The sequence below is a fragment of the Lutra lutra genome, chromosome 2, assembly GCF_902655055.1.
Source record: "Lutra lutra chromosome 2, mLutLut1.2, whole genome shotgun sequence".
NCBI lineage: Eukaryota > Metazoa > Chordata > Mammalia > Carnivora > Mustelidae > Lutra > Lutra lutra.
In genome coordinates, this window is record NC_062279.1 from 90,013,345 (window position 1) to 90,030,663 (window position 17,319).

General features: G+C 43.4%; 1 protein-coding gene across 1 annotated transcript in view; it reads left to right on the forward strand.

Annotated features, from left to right (window-relative positions):
* PKD2 (polycystin 2, transient receptor potential cation channel) overlaps nucleotides 1–17,319 on the forward strand; it is a 63,345-nt gene that overhangs the window by 25,230 nt on the left and 20,796 nt on the right. The window contains exons 3-7 of the mRNA XM_047717939.1: nucleotides 1,367–1,500; nucleotides 3,882–4,132; nucleotides 8,431–8,655; nucleotides 10,967–11,195; nucleotides 16,218–16,385. Of these exons, the coding sequence (XP_047573895.1) occupies nucleotides 1,367–1,500; nucleotides 3,882–4,132; nucleotides 8,431–8,655; nucleotides 10,967–11,195; nucleotides 16,218–16,385 (1,007 nt within the window). The remainder of the gene's footprint in view (nucleotides 1–1,366; nucleotides 1,501–3,881; nucleotides 4,133–8,430; nucleotides 8,656–10,966; nucleotides 11,196–16,217; nucleotides 16,386–17,319) is intronic.

Genomic DNA, 17,319 nt, shown 5'->3' on the forward strand with positions numbered 1-17,319 from the left:
ACTGTTATTAGGTAAGCACCCAAAACTCCCATGGGATAGCTAGTTATCCCCATCCTACAGAAAAGGAAACCAAAGCTCAGAAAGTTTAAGCAGCTTGGGGCACCCGGGTGTCTCAGTCAGTTAAGCATCTGACTCTTGATTTCAGATCAGGTCTTGATCTCAGAGCTGTTGAGTTCAAGCCCCTACTTAAAAGAAAGCAACGAAAAGAAAAGAAAGTTTAAACAACTTGCACAGGTCACATAGTAAGTAGCAGACACGGCCAAGATTCAACCTCTGATCTCCTGTAACCTACTAAGCCTATAAATTATCTTCCCATCTCCCTCTGGGACCAGAATGGGCTGATATAATCAGCAAATCTTCATGGCAAGGGTGTAGCTTGGCTTTAGAGGGTTCTGTAGAAGATTTGATAGGTAGATGGGAGGCAGATGTGTCTGTATTAGCATTCTGGAAGGAAAGAGATGGAAAGCTCAAAGTGGCAATTAGCATTCTAGAAGGAAAGAGATGGAAAGCTCAAAGTGGCAATTAAAGAACATTTAATGAAGGGACTGTTTCCACAAGTGGGAAGGTTATGGGAACCTGCAAGGGGAGTGAGGCCCTCGAAACAGTTACTACCTCCAGACTTGAGGGGACAAGGGAACGAATGGCATGGCATGAACCCAGTGTGGCTGCGGGAGGGGAGATTTCCCCCAGCAGCTATGGCCAAGGTTAGAGGTTGCCCTGCCAAACTGCATCCAGGTGGTGAAGGAATAGAGTACAGGTAGAGGAAGCAAACCCAGCCTCTCTCTTAGGTCTCCGGATTTCCTGCTCAGCCTCCTCTGGGCCAAATACATGGGAAATCCAAGGGCAAGGGAGCTCATGTGGTACAGTCTGTAGTGGTCAGCCTCAAGGTGCAGAGCAGAGAAGAATGGAGAAGTGATGTGGAACAGAGAGCAGATGCCCATGTTATTGTAGGGAGCGTAACAGCATGGGCCCAGCCGCAGGACAAGGAGCGCAGCATGGCCTCTGTAGGGGCCTGTGCCGAGCAGCCTCACCGTGTGGAGGGGCTGACCCAGGAGCAGCCTCACTGCATGGAGGGGCTAGTGGGGGGTGGGGGGTGAGGTTGAATAGGCCTGTCCCAGATGTCAAGTAGAGGCGCTTGATCTTAACTTCATTCCCTGTAGTGAGCCAATTTTGTTTCCCATAAGCCAATGTGAATTTATTTCTTTTATAGGCCCAAGAGCTAGGGAGAGATCCTAGAAGAATGGTAAAGGGAAGGAAGGCAGGGGACACAGCAGAATGTTTGTGGCTACCCACCCATCCACCGGGATTGTGCAAGTGAGTGTGCGGGTTCCCCCACAGGGTTCACATGGCTTTTTCTGTGTTCCAGTGACCTATGGGATGATGAGCTCCAGTGCGTACTACTATACCCGGATAATGTCACAGCTCTTCCTGGATACCCCAGTGTCCAAAACAGAGAAAACAAACTTTAAAACGCTTTCTTCGATGGAAGACTTCTGGAAGGTATTTGCAGATGACTTTCAACGTACCTCTTTACTGTTGAAAATTGTTCATTGGGTTTCATAAATTCAAGTCAGCAGTATCCATCTGTAGGACCTACTTTGTGATGCTGTATGAGGTGAAGGCTATGGCGAGGTGTTAGACTGAGAACCATGTATGTGTCTTGCACCCTGCTGCATGTTTCGTACCTTCCTGCCTTTAATCCCATAGCAACCATACAAGGCAAGGGCTCCCATTACACCCTGGTGGTAGGTGAGGGACGAAGAGTCATTCAGCTTGCTTACACATGATCAGCAAGGGAGAAAAATGGCCTTGTTTCCAGCCTGACAGGCACTTCCTTTCCCTAGGATGTAATGTACTCAGTCATTCATGATTCAGTAAGTGTCTGTTGAGTATCTCCTAGGCTGTATGGCCTATAAGGTCAAGACTTGGTTGTTTTGTCTTGCTTTGGGTTGTTTTTTTTTTTTTTTTTTTTGTCTTTTATCTCTTTGTTAATGTTGGCATGTAGCCTAGAACAGCGCCTGATACAAGGCAGGCACGTTCTTTTAGAGATCGTTAATGTGAAGTTCAACCCAGGCCCTTCCCAGATTGTCACAAAATCCAACATGGTAACCAAGGGTAAATTTTGAGTGATAAACTGTAGGAGAAATGTTAGACTGATCTGGGAGGTGTGGTGCTCAGAACCTAAGAAAATCAAAAGGGAAACTGGAGAGGAAAGACTTGTTTCTTCCTGCAGAGATGCTTTCTAAAGCTCTTACTGAACCCTGGGGTCAGAGCTGGTGGTTGTAAAGATAGAGGAAACCGGACCATATGAACCCATTAATGCTGACACCTAAAAATACTTGGCATCCAAACCCCGTCTCTCCCATCCTCAGCAAATCAAATCAGTTGCTCTCTACTGATTATCTAATAAGGATAAGACACTGAGAAACAGCTTCTTCTCCCCTATAGGCAAACTAATGAGAGACTTCTCCAATATGTACAGTTCCATGGTAATGAATGCCAAGCTTGAAAAGCAGGGGCAGTGGCAGGGGTGGGGGCACTTACAGAGTTCACTATAGGCCACAATAATCCAGACACTTGGAAGGAACCTAGATGTCCATCAACAGATGAATGGATAAAGAAGATGTGATAGGGGCACCTGAGTGGCTCAGTGGTTAAGTGTCCACCTTCGGCTCAGGTCATGATCCCAGGGTCCTAGGATCAAGCCCTGCATTGGGCACCCTGCTCCACAGGAAACCTGCTTCTCCCTCTCCCTCTCCTCTTGCTTGTGTTTCCTTTCTCGCTGTGTCTCTGTCAAATAAATAAATAAAAATCTTTAAAAATTAAAAAAATATGTGTGTGTGTGTGTCTGTGTGTGTATTTTAGAATACTATGCAGCCATCAAAAGAAACAAAATCTTGTCATTTGCAATGACATGGATATAACTAGAGGGTAGTATGCTGAGTGAAATAAGTCAATCAGAGAAAGACAATTATCATATGATCTCTCTGAATCAAGGAATTTGAGGGGTAGGGCTGGGGCGTGGGGGGTTTATGGAGAGGGTGGCTGGGTGATGGACATTGGGGAGGGTATGTGCTATGGTGAGTGCTGTGAGATGTGTAAGCCTGATGACTCACAAACCTGTATCCCTGGGGCAAATAATATATTATATGTTAATAATAAATAAATAAATAAATAAATAAATAAATAATACAGACACTTAAATGATCCACCAGATGGCAGACTGGTAACCAAAACTAGTGTTTTCCTCTCCAGACAAGTTTGGAACCAGGATTATGTAGGATGCTGTGGGTTTTTTTGTTTTGTTTTAAAGATTTTATGTATTTATCCAAGAGAGAGAAACAGGGATCAGAAGCAGGCAGAGTGGTAAGCAGAGGGAGAGGGAGAAGCAGGCTCCACACCGAGCTGGGAGCCCAATACGGGGCTCCATCCCAGGACCTTGGGATCATGACCCCAGCTGAAGGCAGACGCTTAATGGACTGAGCCACCCAGGTGCCCCCAGGATGCTGTTTTAATAAGGGAAAGTAAAATTGATCATACTTGTGGACTTATGTGAATCCCCCCCAACACACCTTTAGTCCTAGCATAAAAATCTGAGTTGCCCTTTGTTAAGCACCTACTGGAGACCAGGGTAGCAGCCATGCAGAGGATGGATATTATAGATGCAGGAACCTTGGCTCAAAGTTGGATCCTGCTCAAGGCCTCACAGCTAGCAAGTGACAGAGCAAGATCCAATCCCAGCAAAACCCACCCTTGTCACTCTGCCGTGTTTACAGAGTTCCCAGACTGTTGGTCATGCCAACATTCCAGGAAAGAGCAAAACAGCCATTAAGCTTGGGGCTCTTCAAAAATCTTTTCCACAATGCTTCCTTCACTTTCAGTTCACAGAAGGTGCCTTACTGGATGGGCTTTACTGGAAGACTCAGCCCAGCAACAGAACGGAAGCTGACAACCGAAGCTTCATCTACTACGAGAACCTCCTGCTAGGGGTGCCACGTATCCGGCAACTCAAAGTCAGAAATGGGTCCTGTTCGATCCCCCAGGACTTGAGAGATGAGATTAAAGAGTGCTATGATGTCTACTCGGTCAGTAGTGAAGACAGGGCTCCTTTCGGTCCAAGAAATGGAACTGCGTAAGTATCAGTGCCCTGGCTTCTCATTCACTCCCTCGTTCATTCATTCATCCTCTAACCCCTTAACCAAGGAGAAGATGCTTTAAGTGAGTCTTCAGTGCTTAGACTTAAGACCATGGCCAAATTGGCCTTTGGTTTCTCAAGTTTTTTCTACTTTTTACCCCCTTCGGCTCCTGCATATGTATTTTTCAAAAGGCTAAATTGTTGACCATATGGCCCCCAAGAAGGCAGCTACCTGCGCCTTTGGAGGTTTCTTTGAAGATGCCTGAATCCTTTTTTTCTAGATCCGGGGACGACATTCACTGGGTTGTTACTGAGAACCGTTCTGGTGTGGAAATTCTCATGTTACTAGCATTTACAAATACATTTTGGTTCAAAGTAGTTACAGGTATTTAAAGTGTATAATAAGCTTGTGAGGCAGTTTTGTGTCTGGTTGAAAGCCTGTCCTCTCAAATGTGTGTTTCTGATTTTGAGTAGGTATTGTTCCTGTGGATATTGGCACGGATTTTGGGTGTTCTTTCGTAACCATACCTATAACATCTTGTGTATTAAGGGAGGATAGTCATTATTTTTGGAATTACTGCAGTTATTATAAAGAAATAAGAAGAATGCTCCAGCTGTCCCAAGGTGGGCCTCTTAGGGTCAGTGCCCCTGGGGGAGTCACTATGGTTAGAATTGTCTTCTACACTTCACTAATTAATTCTGTCAGTTCATCTAGATCCCTCTCTTGAACTGAGACAGCCAGACTCCAGATTTGTTCATAGACAGTGAGGCAGCCAGCCTTCCTGTGATCAGATTCTTTGTCTGTCATCCAGTGGATATCTTATTTAGGACCAGAGTCCCTAAGGAACACACTAAGTAAAGGTCAGAAGATTCAGCATGAAGGGGTCAAATCATCCCAAAAGATGTTTTGTCCAGGTTTAATATTTTACTCTATTTCATATCATTAATAAGAGAAGTGGATGCAGCCACTTACCAGATGCTATTTAAGAAGGGATTTCATGCATTGTCTCATCTGCTTTCACAAAACAACCTGAAATACATGTCATCTCCATGTTGTTGATGAAAAAACTGGGGCTGACTTACCCAAAGCATCACAGCTCGCAAAGGGAACCTTGCTGGGATTTAACCAGCCTGACTCCAAAACCTGTGATTCTTCCACTAAACCACATTGCTCCTTCCATAGTAATTACGCTCTTGGGGTGGCTCTTGGTCTCCCTCAGCTCCTCATCAGCATTCAGGCGTCTGGACCACGGGGACTATATTCCATTCACTGCTGTATTCTTACAGCCTTGACCGCTGCTCCGTAAATACCCACCGGGGCATAGATGAGTGCTTGATTTCCACTACAGGATGGACCGCCCCTTGATTCTGCCCTATTCTCAAGTTACTCCCATTTCTCCTTCCGTTCAACTCCACAAGCGTCTGGAAAGACTAGCCTTCACTTGCCACTTCCATTCCCTTACCACTGATTCACTCCTTAAAGCTTAAACTTTGTGCTTCTGACATCTCGGAAGCCACCAGTGGATTTGTTGAATTTGCCAACCCAATGACCAATTCTTTTCTTTTTTTAGAGATTATTTATTTATTTATTAGAGACACAGCAAGAGCAGGAACACAAGCAGGGGAAGTGGGGGAGGGAAAGCAGGCTTCCCGCTGAGCAGGGATCCGGATGGGACCCTGGGATCATGACCTGAGCCAAAGGCAGATGCTTGATGACTGAGCCACCCCGGTGCCCCCCAGTGACCAGTTCTTGATCTTCATCCCATCCAGCCTCTGCAGAACTCGGCCATGCTGATTGCTCGTTTGACTTCTGAGAGTGACACTAAACTTGGGAGTTCCCTTCATTTTGTAATGCCCCTCTTAACTCTCCTACTTCTCTCTTATTCCTGGGTTCTATATTCAGATCTCTAGCTTTTCTTCCTTTACGTTCTTTCCCTTGGCATTCCAGTGACTTCCTCTCCCATGCCTGTTTGATAATTTATCGTTTCTTCAACAAGTATACAGAGTGTTAACATGTGCCAGCCTTTTCTCAGTGAAGTCTCCCTCTTCTAGAAACACCCTTGGTGCTGGCTGGGGTAACAAAGCAGCAGGAAACAAAACAGAAACAAATCCCCTATCTTTACAGAGCTTATGTTCTAGTGACAGGAAACAAAAGCCAAATCTATATCCTACCTTTGTCCTACCAGCTCCTTTGCATTATCCAAAAAGAGAATCTCCAGTCATTTTCTCAGATGTCCCTTCTCCCTCGCTCCAGCTTCCAAGTCAGAGGCCACATTCTGCTGACAGTCACTGCAGTATCCTCTGTCCATCCTTCCTGTCCGTCTTCCTGTCCTCCTCTCATTGCTCTGGCTCAGGCCTCATCAGCTCCTCTGAGTAATTGCAGCCACTGCTAACCGAGCTGTGTCAGTGCCCAGGACCACTCCCAGGCTCAGGGGTGCGCCGGAAGGATTCGCAGCGTTCGTCATCCAGTCGTGTTCATGGCCAGCTTCAATGCAATGAAAGGATAAAAGCAAAAGCAGCAGAGGGTCCAGGCACATGGGGGAAGGTTTGGAGGAAACAACACGCAGGCTTCCAGAAGCCCTCTCCCAGCGGAGTCACACAGGACATGCTGAATTCCTCCAGGAACAAGCTATGACAACATGTATGAACTGTTGTGTGTCAGAGAGGCTCATTAGAGACTCGGTGCCCAAGGTAGTTGCTGGCTGCTGGTCACATAGGCGGCCACTGCCTGGCAGAATGCCAGGCTCCCAGAAGGCAGGCAGGTGTTGGGTATAAGCCACTGTGTTTGTGCTGACGGTCTAGGCACAATCACTTTTTCCAGTCACACAATGTTTTTGTTGGTTTTTTTTTTTTTTTAAGATTTTATTTATTAGAGAGCACACACCTATGAGCGGGTTGGGGTGGGATGGGGGGATGAGGCAGGGGAGAAGGACAAGCAGCCAGTCAGAGAAGTTGGTCAGATAAGTTTCATATCAGTGTAGGGAGCCTTTTATCAAGTTCCAGATGCCAGCCAAGGTGCAGCTTGCCAGCGGGCCTTCCTAGGGAAAAGCAGTCTTAGACCCGCTGTGGCCACATTTTTCTACATGTGAGCCTCCTGTTCTCACCACTCCAGTCTTTCCTGCTGCCACCAGAGGAACCCTGTTCTGTGCCTCTCAGAAAACTTCCCTCAGTGACCCCTTCCCTCACAGTCTGATCACCTACTACCTTTCAGCCTTCTTTCTTCATGTACGTGAGCTGACCTAGCTGGGTGCCTTGTACTTCTCCCCACCCTCCACTCCTCCCAACCCCCTGCCCCCCACCTCAGGCTTGAAAATGCCCTTCCCATCCATGGGTGCCTGCCTGAATCCTATTTACCTCTCACAGCCCAGGTCCACTGTGGCTTCTTCCAAAAGCTTTCTCTGATGCACCTTCCCTGTCACTGGATGCCTGGACAAGAACAGCTTTCCTCTGATTTGCCTGAGAAATTTCTCTTACTTTTCTTGGACATCATCCATCTACCTTGTATTTGAATTGTTTCATGTCTTTTCTCTCCCTCTTTACTATAAATGAGCAGGAAAGGAACTTGGTTCATATGTATATCCTTATTAATGCCAAAGAAGCATCTGGTTCCCAAGAGAGCCTCTGCCAATATTTGTGGATTAAATTCCCAAATGCCCTGGAAAACTTGAATGGCTCAGTTGGTTAATGTCAAACTCCTGATTTCAGCCCCAGTCTTGATCTCAAGGTCCTGAGATCGAGCCGCATGTTGGAATCTGCACTGGTCGTGGAGCCTGGTTAAGATTTTCTCTCTCTCTCCCCCAACTCCCTCTGCTCCCCACCACTTTCTCTCCCCCTCTCAAGTTGATTAGTTAATTAATTAATTCCCAAATGCCCTGTGGAGTCTTATTTGGTTCAGTTGCCATTAGTGGTACTTGATGAACTTGTACCTCTTGCCTGCAATTTTCTCTGAGAGCCTAGAGTCATCTAGCTCCTGAGTATAGTTACCCATATAGACTGAGTGCTAATAGCACAGATTCTAGAGACTCTGGCCTGGTGTGGGTTCCTGACAATAACCTCAGAAGCTGTGAGATTGAGTGGACATCACTAAGCTTCAGGGCCCTCATTCTTAAGATGGAGATAATAAGTGTATGAGAGTTAAATAAGAAAACACGAAGCCCCCCACCAAGCATGTTACCCAACTTGATAAGACTTAATTTGATTTATTACATACTCTGTTATGCGGGGAACCATCTGTTTTTGTAATTGCCATCAAGTGTTCCACTGATTGTTTTGTTTTCCTTTTGTCTTTTAATTAGTTGGATATACACAAGTGAAAAAGACTTGAATGGGAGTAGCCACTGGGGAATGATTGCAACCTATAGCGGAGCTGGCTATTACCTGGATTTGTCAAGAACAAGAGAGGAGACAGCAGCTCAGGTTGCCAGCCTCAAGAAAAACGGCTGGCTGGACCGAGGAACCAGGGCCACTTTTATTGATTTTTCGGTATACAACGCCAACATTAACCTGTTCTGTGTGATCAGGTGTGTACCAAGGGCACTGATCCCTCCCATGTCTGTGTACTTGTAAGTACATCCCAGTCCTGAGAGAGACCAGGAAACCATTGCTGCATTTGGCTAAAAGAGAATGCCGAGGGTCGGAGCCAATAGCAAGGGAAGGGGGGAAACCAAAGGCTTAGTGGGATAAATATATTTGGTGCAAGTGAGTTAGGATCCTAGAATATTATGAGTTGGGAAGAAACGTAAGTCTGGTCCAAGTTCATGCCAAAGCTGAAACCTTCCCAGAAAAAGCACCGTGTTTTGCATCTATTCTTACTTGTTGTAAGATGATGGGTGCTCTATGCTCCTTTACCACGGCCTCTGGCCATCAAACCTCGACTCCTTTCCAAGTTTCCCACTCTCAGATGATACTGTTCAAGAACACAAGCACAGCCATCAGGGGCTATGCCTGGGTTCCGGAGGATACCCAGGTATCTGCTTACACACAAGATTCACCAAAGGCACATACAGTTCCTTCTCGGATCCTGTGACATTGCCATCCTGATCACTCTGGTTAGCTCTGAGAAAACTGACAAAAATCCTGCGGACTTGTCTGGAGCCTTGTGTTCATTTATTCACTTATTTGGCAAACATTTATTGGACACTTAGTATGTGTGAGGCACCGTTCTCAGCTCTGGGGATACTGCAGTGAACAAAGCAAAGATCCCTCATCTTCCAGAGCTTGTGCTCAACCAGGAGAAGATGGATAATAGACAATAAGCTAAAGAAACAAATTAATAAAGTGGTATATTAGAAGGTATATGTAATATGTAATATAAAAAAGGAAAAAAAGTAGAACAGGTCCAGAGGGATCCAGAGTTCACCCCCTTGAATCCTCCTGGTGAACGTGTCAGCAACACCCAGACATAGCTGGCATGAATTTCTTGCACATATATTTACCAACCAAAAAGAAGGATAAATTCTCATACTTTCCTTATTTTGCGATTATTTTTGAGGCTAAACGCGTGTCAGCTTTACGTGGCCAGTTGGATTTTTCCAGACCGTGTATTTAACAACTTTTGAAGGAAATAGTATCATAATAAGTCATATAAGTTATTACTAGAAGTGAATGAAAACCGATTGCAATTATTATTGAACTTTTCTTCATGATTTCAGTCTGACTAGAAAGAGGATAAAAACAGGCACTCAACTCTGATTGACATTTAAGAGAATTTCTATAGAAGGCCCTGAGTATGTCTTCCACGTCCTCCCCATACTTTACGAGTGAATATCGTCAAGGCCATTATTTCATTTCTCGATGCTGCTGTGTTTCTGGAGGGGTTGACAGATGCAGGGCCAGACCAGGACAGAGAGGGGACTCGGCACACAGGCTACTTTCTGCCCTTCCTTGACCAATTCTAATTTGCCCTTGTCTCTGCCTGGACCTGATTATTGCTCGTGCTTGGGTCCTAGACACTCGGGCTCCAGGTGCGGCTACCAGTCCTGCAAAGAGAGAGACGGTTATACCTACTAGTTGACTGAAGGTCTTTTGAAAGTCTTAAAGTGAAGGAGCTAGGTAGTCTATTTCTAGTATGATAGGGAAGCTGTACGATTAAACGAATCATTTACCTTTCTCCCTGTGACACCTCCAAAATGGGAATTTGTCAAGAAACATTCTCACTTCAATTATACTAAAACACTAAACATCAGTGCCATCAGTATGAATGTAAAAAAATACACGTTACTGTTTCAGACTATCAGACATTTGCTGAGCACCTATTAACTGTAAGGCTCTGTGAAGGGTAGCAAGAATATCCCCTAGGACAGATCGTTCAGTGCTAGTTAGGTGATACCAAATGAATGAATAGAAACCCAATTGGTGCATATATACACATACATACATGTACATCCACACACACGTGTACACATCCACACACAAACACATATCCTGCTTCTCAATAGGCCATACGCATTTGAATGCATGAGTTAGATTTCTTATGTTCTTCATTGCCTACTTGAATTACTTGCATTTAATAGAAGTCCTAGAAAGGCTTGTTTGTTGATTAACTTCTATATTAAGGAAAAAAAAACCTATAGAGCATTTTGAGCAGTATAAATACCAGAAAAGTAAAGGCGAGAGTGAGAAGGAATAATCTCTTTAGGAGGACTTGGGAAGCCTTGTTCAAGTGCATAGTTACTAGCTGTGATAAAAAATATTCTGCCCCCTGCCTGGGGTGACTTGTGGTTACAGTTTTAATCCCTTATTAGGCAGGGACAGACTAGATGGATGTCCCTTTCCTGGCTGCATCCATGTGTTGTTGTTGTTACTGTTTTAATTGTTCTTATTGCAACGCAGGTTATTGGTTGAATTCCCAGCAACAGGCGGTGTGATTCCATCTTGGCAATTTCAGCCTGTAAAGCTGACCCGATATGTCACAACTTTTGATTTCTTCCTGGCAGCCTGTGAGATTATCTTTTGTTTTTTGATCCTTTACTATGTGGTGGAAGAGATCTTGGAAATTCGCATTCACAAGCTACACTATTTCAGGAGTTTCTGGAATTGTCTGGATGTTGTGATCGTTGTGGTAGGTTTGAGAACACCACTGAATTCCCTCCTCTGTTATAAAAACATGTTAATTAGAGTCCTTGATGTATCTCCTCGGTACTGTGGATCCTGATATTCCTGAAGGAGAGTCTGAACGTTTTGCTCTGCTGTTTCAATCTCAGTGTTACTAATTATTTTTGCATTTTGCGTGAGTAACCCTTCTGAATATAGAAGTAGAGAGTTGTTTACAATAAGTTGTCAGTTAGCCACACCAATAACAAGAATAACTTAGTGGGGGACCTGGCTGGCTCAGTTGGAAGTGCATGTGACTCTTGACCTCAGGGTCATGAGTTCGAGCCCCATGTTGGGTGTAGAGATTACTTAAAAATTAATGAACTAATTATTTTTTTAAAAAATGAGAGATCCATATGTGCTGATACAGCAGGAGTTCTAAGACATTAAAAGAAAGAAGAAGAAGAACTTAGTAATTCATATTTGCCTTTGGCATCCATGTGAGACAGGGAGAAAAGAATGTTTTGTTTATTCTTTTTTTGTTATTGTTAATGATATTTTTTTTCAACTACTAGCAAAAATCATTTTGTATGTTTCGGCACATGTGTAAAGTTATAGCAAGAAGGAACATCTTGAAAATATTTGGGGTGGCAGAGAACGCCTCCCTGCAGTTTGAAATTTCCCACAAATAGTCCAGTGTACAAAATACCAGTGAGGGACCATCAGGGTTTTCTGTATCAGGTACAAGAAATCAGAAGGCCGTGAGGATAGAGCCGAGACTAGACACCCTGTAGATCCCCTATCGCCCTTGACTTTATTATAACATCTTACACTTGTTCAATATGGTTTGCCTTCTGCATCATCCTCATCACTTTCTTCCAGGGTCCTCACTGCAGACATGCATTTCTGCCAATCTTTCTCCCTTGACCAAGAACACATAATCTTTTGCTGAGTCCTCTTACACACTGAAGCACATAAGGACATGCTTAATTGTCACATGCCTCAAAGTCCATCCTCCCCACTGTCCGCTGACAGAGATGCTCCCCACAGTCTCAATAAGGGGTGCATTACCCTATCAGGTTTCTGTCTTCTGTTACCCTACTTCTTGGCCATTACTCTCCCCCTGCCCCTAACAACCAAAAATTCATCTGTGCTTCGTGAAGCGTTTACATCAAGTCATTATCAAATCATCACTAGAATTAGCTGGCAAATATATAGAAAATATGTTCTGGAATATGTTATTGAGATGTTTTAAATATAGGAAAATGTTACTTACATGTGAGTAAAAGAATGCTCAAGGGGCACCTGGGTGGCTCAGTGGGTTAAGCGGCTGCCTTTGGCTCAGGTCATGATCTCAGGGTCCTGGGATCGAGTCCCACATCGGGCTCTCTGCTCAGCAAGAAGCCTGCTTCCCTCTCTCTCTCTCTCTGCCTGCCTCTCCGTCTACTTGTGATCTCTCTCTGTCAAATAAATAAATAAAATCTTAAAAAAAAAAAAAAGAATGCTCAAGACATTGACGAGAACTATACAGATCTGTACTGCATGACGATAACATTAACTGGAGCAATAATAGTAATAGTAATTGCTAACGCTTTAGAAGTGGTGTGTGTCAGACACAGTTCCTAGTGCTTTTCATATCCAGATATACACTGAGTTCTCAGAGTAACCTTAGCCACTCTGCCATTGCCTCTCAAGCCACATGTCTATGTAATTCAGAAAGAGCTTTTACTTAAAGCAAAAGTTCCTATAGAATATGGGGTAGAACCCATTTGGCCTAGATGCATTCAGAAGGGCATCCCTTCTCTCACAATGGCTGTGTAACATCACGCCGTTCCTGGAGGTAAACTCTTGATCCCCGAATTCTCAGTATATTAATAACTATAACAAAGGAATTTCACCATTTAGGGAGGCAAGAAAGGCAAGGATACTGGAAGTAATTTTCCAGAATATTTCTGTACTGCATGATGGAAGAGTGTGGGTCCATACACATGAAAATTATTCTAGAAGACAATTAACGTTTGGAACTCTGCCTTTTTAGTTTATATGGATGTATTTATAGTTAAGTCATTGAGAATAACGGTAAAAAGGTGAGTGTGAGTGTGATATTATGCTAATTAATGGCAGGTTTGTTTGGGTTTTAGCCAAATACCTTCAATATCAGCAAAAGAATAGTCAGTCGGTGGCCATCCGCCTCTTCGATTATGTACCTATCAGTGAAAACTTTAATAACACACCCTAATGTATTCCATTTATTTATAAACTGTGTTTGTGTGTGTGTGCATGTGTGTGTGTGGTATAATAGGTACATTTGTGAAAACACACACAACATAGGATTTGAAAGATTGGGTTAAAAAAATACAAATAGAACTCTTAACACTTTCTTTTCACTTGGATAGAAGTTTTCATATTTTCTTTTCACACCCTAGGGAATGGACTTGTACCCACTTCAGAGAAAATAGCTGTTGATATCATGGAATTTGAGGGTAGTTTTTTGGCTCAGTGGCTACAACATTTTGCAAGTATTTCTTTGAAAACTTGCTTCATTGTTCTATAGTTCTTTTTTTTTTTTTTTAAACTCTCAGTACTGCCAAGAAAACAATTCAGACAGTGTGCTTTTATAAAGAATAAGGAAAGGCTACTGGAATCCTCCTTCTCCTTTGAAACCTTCTGACCCAGCAGAAACAAGGGCACGCCTTCTGCTCACCCTCCAAAATAAGCCCTATGCACAGGACCTTCAACCCGATGAAAAAAGCAAAGGCATTTTTATCAGGCTAAGGCACACCTGAAACTTGAAAAGTAATTCTACCCTAAATATAAATATAACATCTTGGAATCACTTTGAAATCATTTTTCCTGTTATCCTTTTTTCTCTTTTTTTAAATAATTTTTTAAACTTTTTATAAACATATAATGTATTATTAGCCCCAGGGGTACAGGTCTGTGAATCTCCAGGTCTGTGAATATACACTTCACAGCACTCACCATAGCACATACCCTCCCCAATGTCTATAACCCCACCACCTTCTCCCTACTGCCCCCCCAACCCTCATCCTTTTGTTTCTTTAACAAAGGCTCTGAAATCTGTGGACTTAGTTTAGTCAACCTATTTGACCTAAACAGTCTTTCTAGCAGAGTTACTGATAAAAAGAAGACTATCAAGGAGTCTAAAATCAGGGCGCCTGGTGGCTCAGTTGGTTGAGTGTCTGCCTTCGACTCAGGTTATGATCCCAGAGTCCAGGGATCCAGCCCTATATAGGGTACTCCCTGCTCAGCAAGGTTCCTGCTCTCTCTCTCTCTCTCAACTTGTACTTTTTGTCTCTTGCTCTGTCTCGCTCTCAAATAAATAAAAACCTTTTTTTTTTTTTAAAAAAAAGGTCTAAACTCAAAATATTTTGTTGATTGGTAGGCTTCAGGGGTGAAAATGATTAATTCATTTATTCAACAAATATTTTCTGAGCGCATACTATGTGCCTGGCATTGTTCTAGGCATTGGGGATATAGGACTGAACAAAACAACCCATACCTCTGCCCTTAGGAAGCTTACATTAAGGAAGGAAAGTTCTTTTGTAGATGGGGATGGAGAATCCCAAAGAAAATTCAGGAGGACTTAACTCAAGTGCTTACAGAATCTCTTTCCCTCATCTCTTTTCTCTCATTCTCTATTTTGATGAAGAATTCTGTAGGAAATTCAGTGTGTTGATAAGATATTAACGTTGTTTAAATGACCACATCTTGGGTACAAGGCAGTTGTCCCTCGTGAGAGTTGGGTAAAGGGTTATTGTTGTTTAAGTCAGTCAACCCTTCCCTCTCAACTAAGTTAACATAACAAAATATTTTCGGTGTATTCCAGAGAACCCAAAATATTCCCACCACCAGCACAGAAATCCAAGATTTGCTCTGGGGATCCTTCACAGAAAAAGAAAAGGTGGTGAGGTTGGCTTTTTTCAGCTGTGGTTGGTAGCCAGGCAGGTCTTTGCTATGATAACCACCTGGAGCCATGATTTGGACAGCCATCTCCAGAAGGACTAATGAAGTGGCCTTTGACCATCATGCATGAGGAGAGAAAGGGAATGAACAGCAAAGGTCTCAGCACCTGTGATGGCCCACCTGCTGTGGCTTCAGGCCCCACAGGAGGCCCCGGTTGCAATGGTGGACCTCTGACACTTTCCACATCTACACATTAATCCAGTGGCAATGGATGGAAGTAGGGCCCAATGTTCTCCTGAGATGTGGTTTTAGAACCCAGAACTAAAGCCAATGTGAAAAGTTGCATGGTCATAAATTAAGGGAGAGAAGTGAGCAGGAGGGAAACCCTTGGCTCACATATATTCCCACAGCAAATCTTGAGTTCTCTCTCACCCATCATCCCCACCATCTTTCAAGACCAAGGATCTTCTTTCCTCTTAAGAGCACTCTTTCGATACGTCTTATTTCACCCTTCACCTTATGTAGTGTGATGTCGGTTCCTTCCTAGGTCTTTGGTGTTACTTATTTTTGCATGTGTGCCTTGTCTTGAACCAGAGCATGAGTTTCTTGAGAACAGTTTGTGCATCTTACTTCTTACTTACTTAGGTCTTAGCCTCGGCACTGTACTGTGTACATAGGTACTCATAATTTGTTGAATAGTGGAAAGAATGTATGGCTGGTGGTTGAAAACAAGCAAAAACAAAGCAAGATGAGGCTGAGAAAGCAGAAGGGTGGAAAGTTATTTAGATGAGGGTGGCAGAAAAAAAAAACAAGGCATTCCTGTTTGATTTTGTAATAGAGCAACATATCGTGTGTGTGTGTGTGTGTGTGTGTTTGCATGTGCATGCGTGCACACACATACATGTGCACTCACTGGATTTCTCTTCCTAGCTAAGGGAATGTAAGTGGTTTATTGTTATACCTGTTTTGGGCCGTGCTCAACACCTGTCATTTGTATGAATGATTTGGATAAGTATATTGGTGAACCCTAGGACTAATACATGGGTGAGGAAAAATAGTTGTTTTAAGGTAAGTTACACGTTTCTAAAACACTGTAATGATACATAAATCTTCTGTTTTCCAGCTGTCAACGGTAGCTATAGGAATTAACATACATAGAGCATCAAATGTGGAGGTGTTGCTACAGTTTCTAGAAGATCAAAATACTTTCCCCAACTTTGAGCATCCGGCATACTGGCAAATACAGTTCAACAATATAGCTGCTGTCATCGTGTTTTTTGTCTGGATTAAGGTAATTTACAAATTTCATGTCCTGGATTTTCGATACTATTTTTCTCTTCTTTTTACTAACATGAGTTAACACAAAATGCTGAAGGACCTGAATTTGCTTTTGTGGCCAAATTCCAACAGCCAGCTGTAGCCGCTTCCTATCTTACAAGTAAACTAGCAGGATCTATGTGATCCTTCCTCTCGTTTTGAATGACTTGGCCTGCTCTCTTCCAAGACCTGTCCCTGCAGGTTTGTTTAACAGATGTGGTTAAGAGCCCTTCTCAAGGTCATCTTGGCCTGGGGCCCTAGGCTACACTAACACAGGGACTGGTCTGAGTTTCACCTGATATCGTGTGACCAGGGGAAGGAAAAGAAACTAAGAATGAGGAATGCAGATGGGAAGGGATGGGAAGATGCAATGGAAATGGTCTACAGTGGGGTAAAAGAGGGGTCCACCCTCTTTTCTGGGTGGAGGCCATACGGAAGTTTTACCTAGAATTGAGGTTGGGACAGATACATACTCTTCCAAGTAGTACCTTAATTACTCATTTCCTTCTTTCTTGAAATGTAATGTGCATTTCCATGTATGTGAAAGGTTAGGGCATCTCATATGCAAATGAGCCTCAATGCTGGAGATGCAGGAAATTTTAGTAATAACGAGGCAACTGCCAGCATGTCACCTGTGACGATCTAGGATTCTGCTAACTAGGCAGCAGCTACGAGCCACAAGTGGCTGTTAAATTGAAATTTTAATTAGTTAAAATCACATACCATTAAACATTCAGTTCCTGTGGCACTCTAGCCAATTTTAAGATCTCAGGGTCTGTATGTGGCTGATGGCTACTATACTGGACAGTGGAAATAAAGAACATTTCCATCGTGACAGAAAGTTTTATTAAACAGCACTGTTTTAGAAGCTACTCACCAACAGTTACTTTTTCCCTTGAATTGGTATT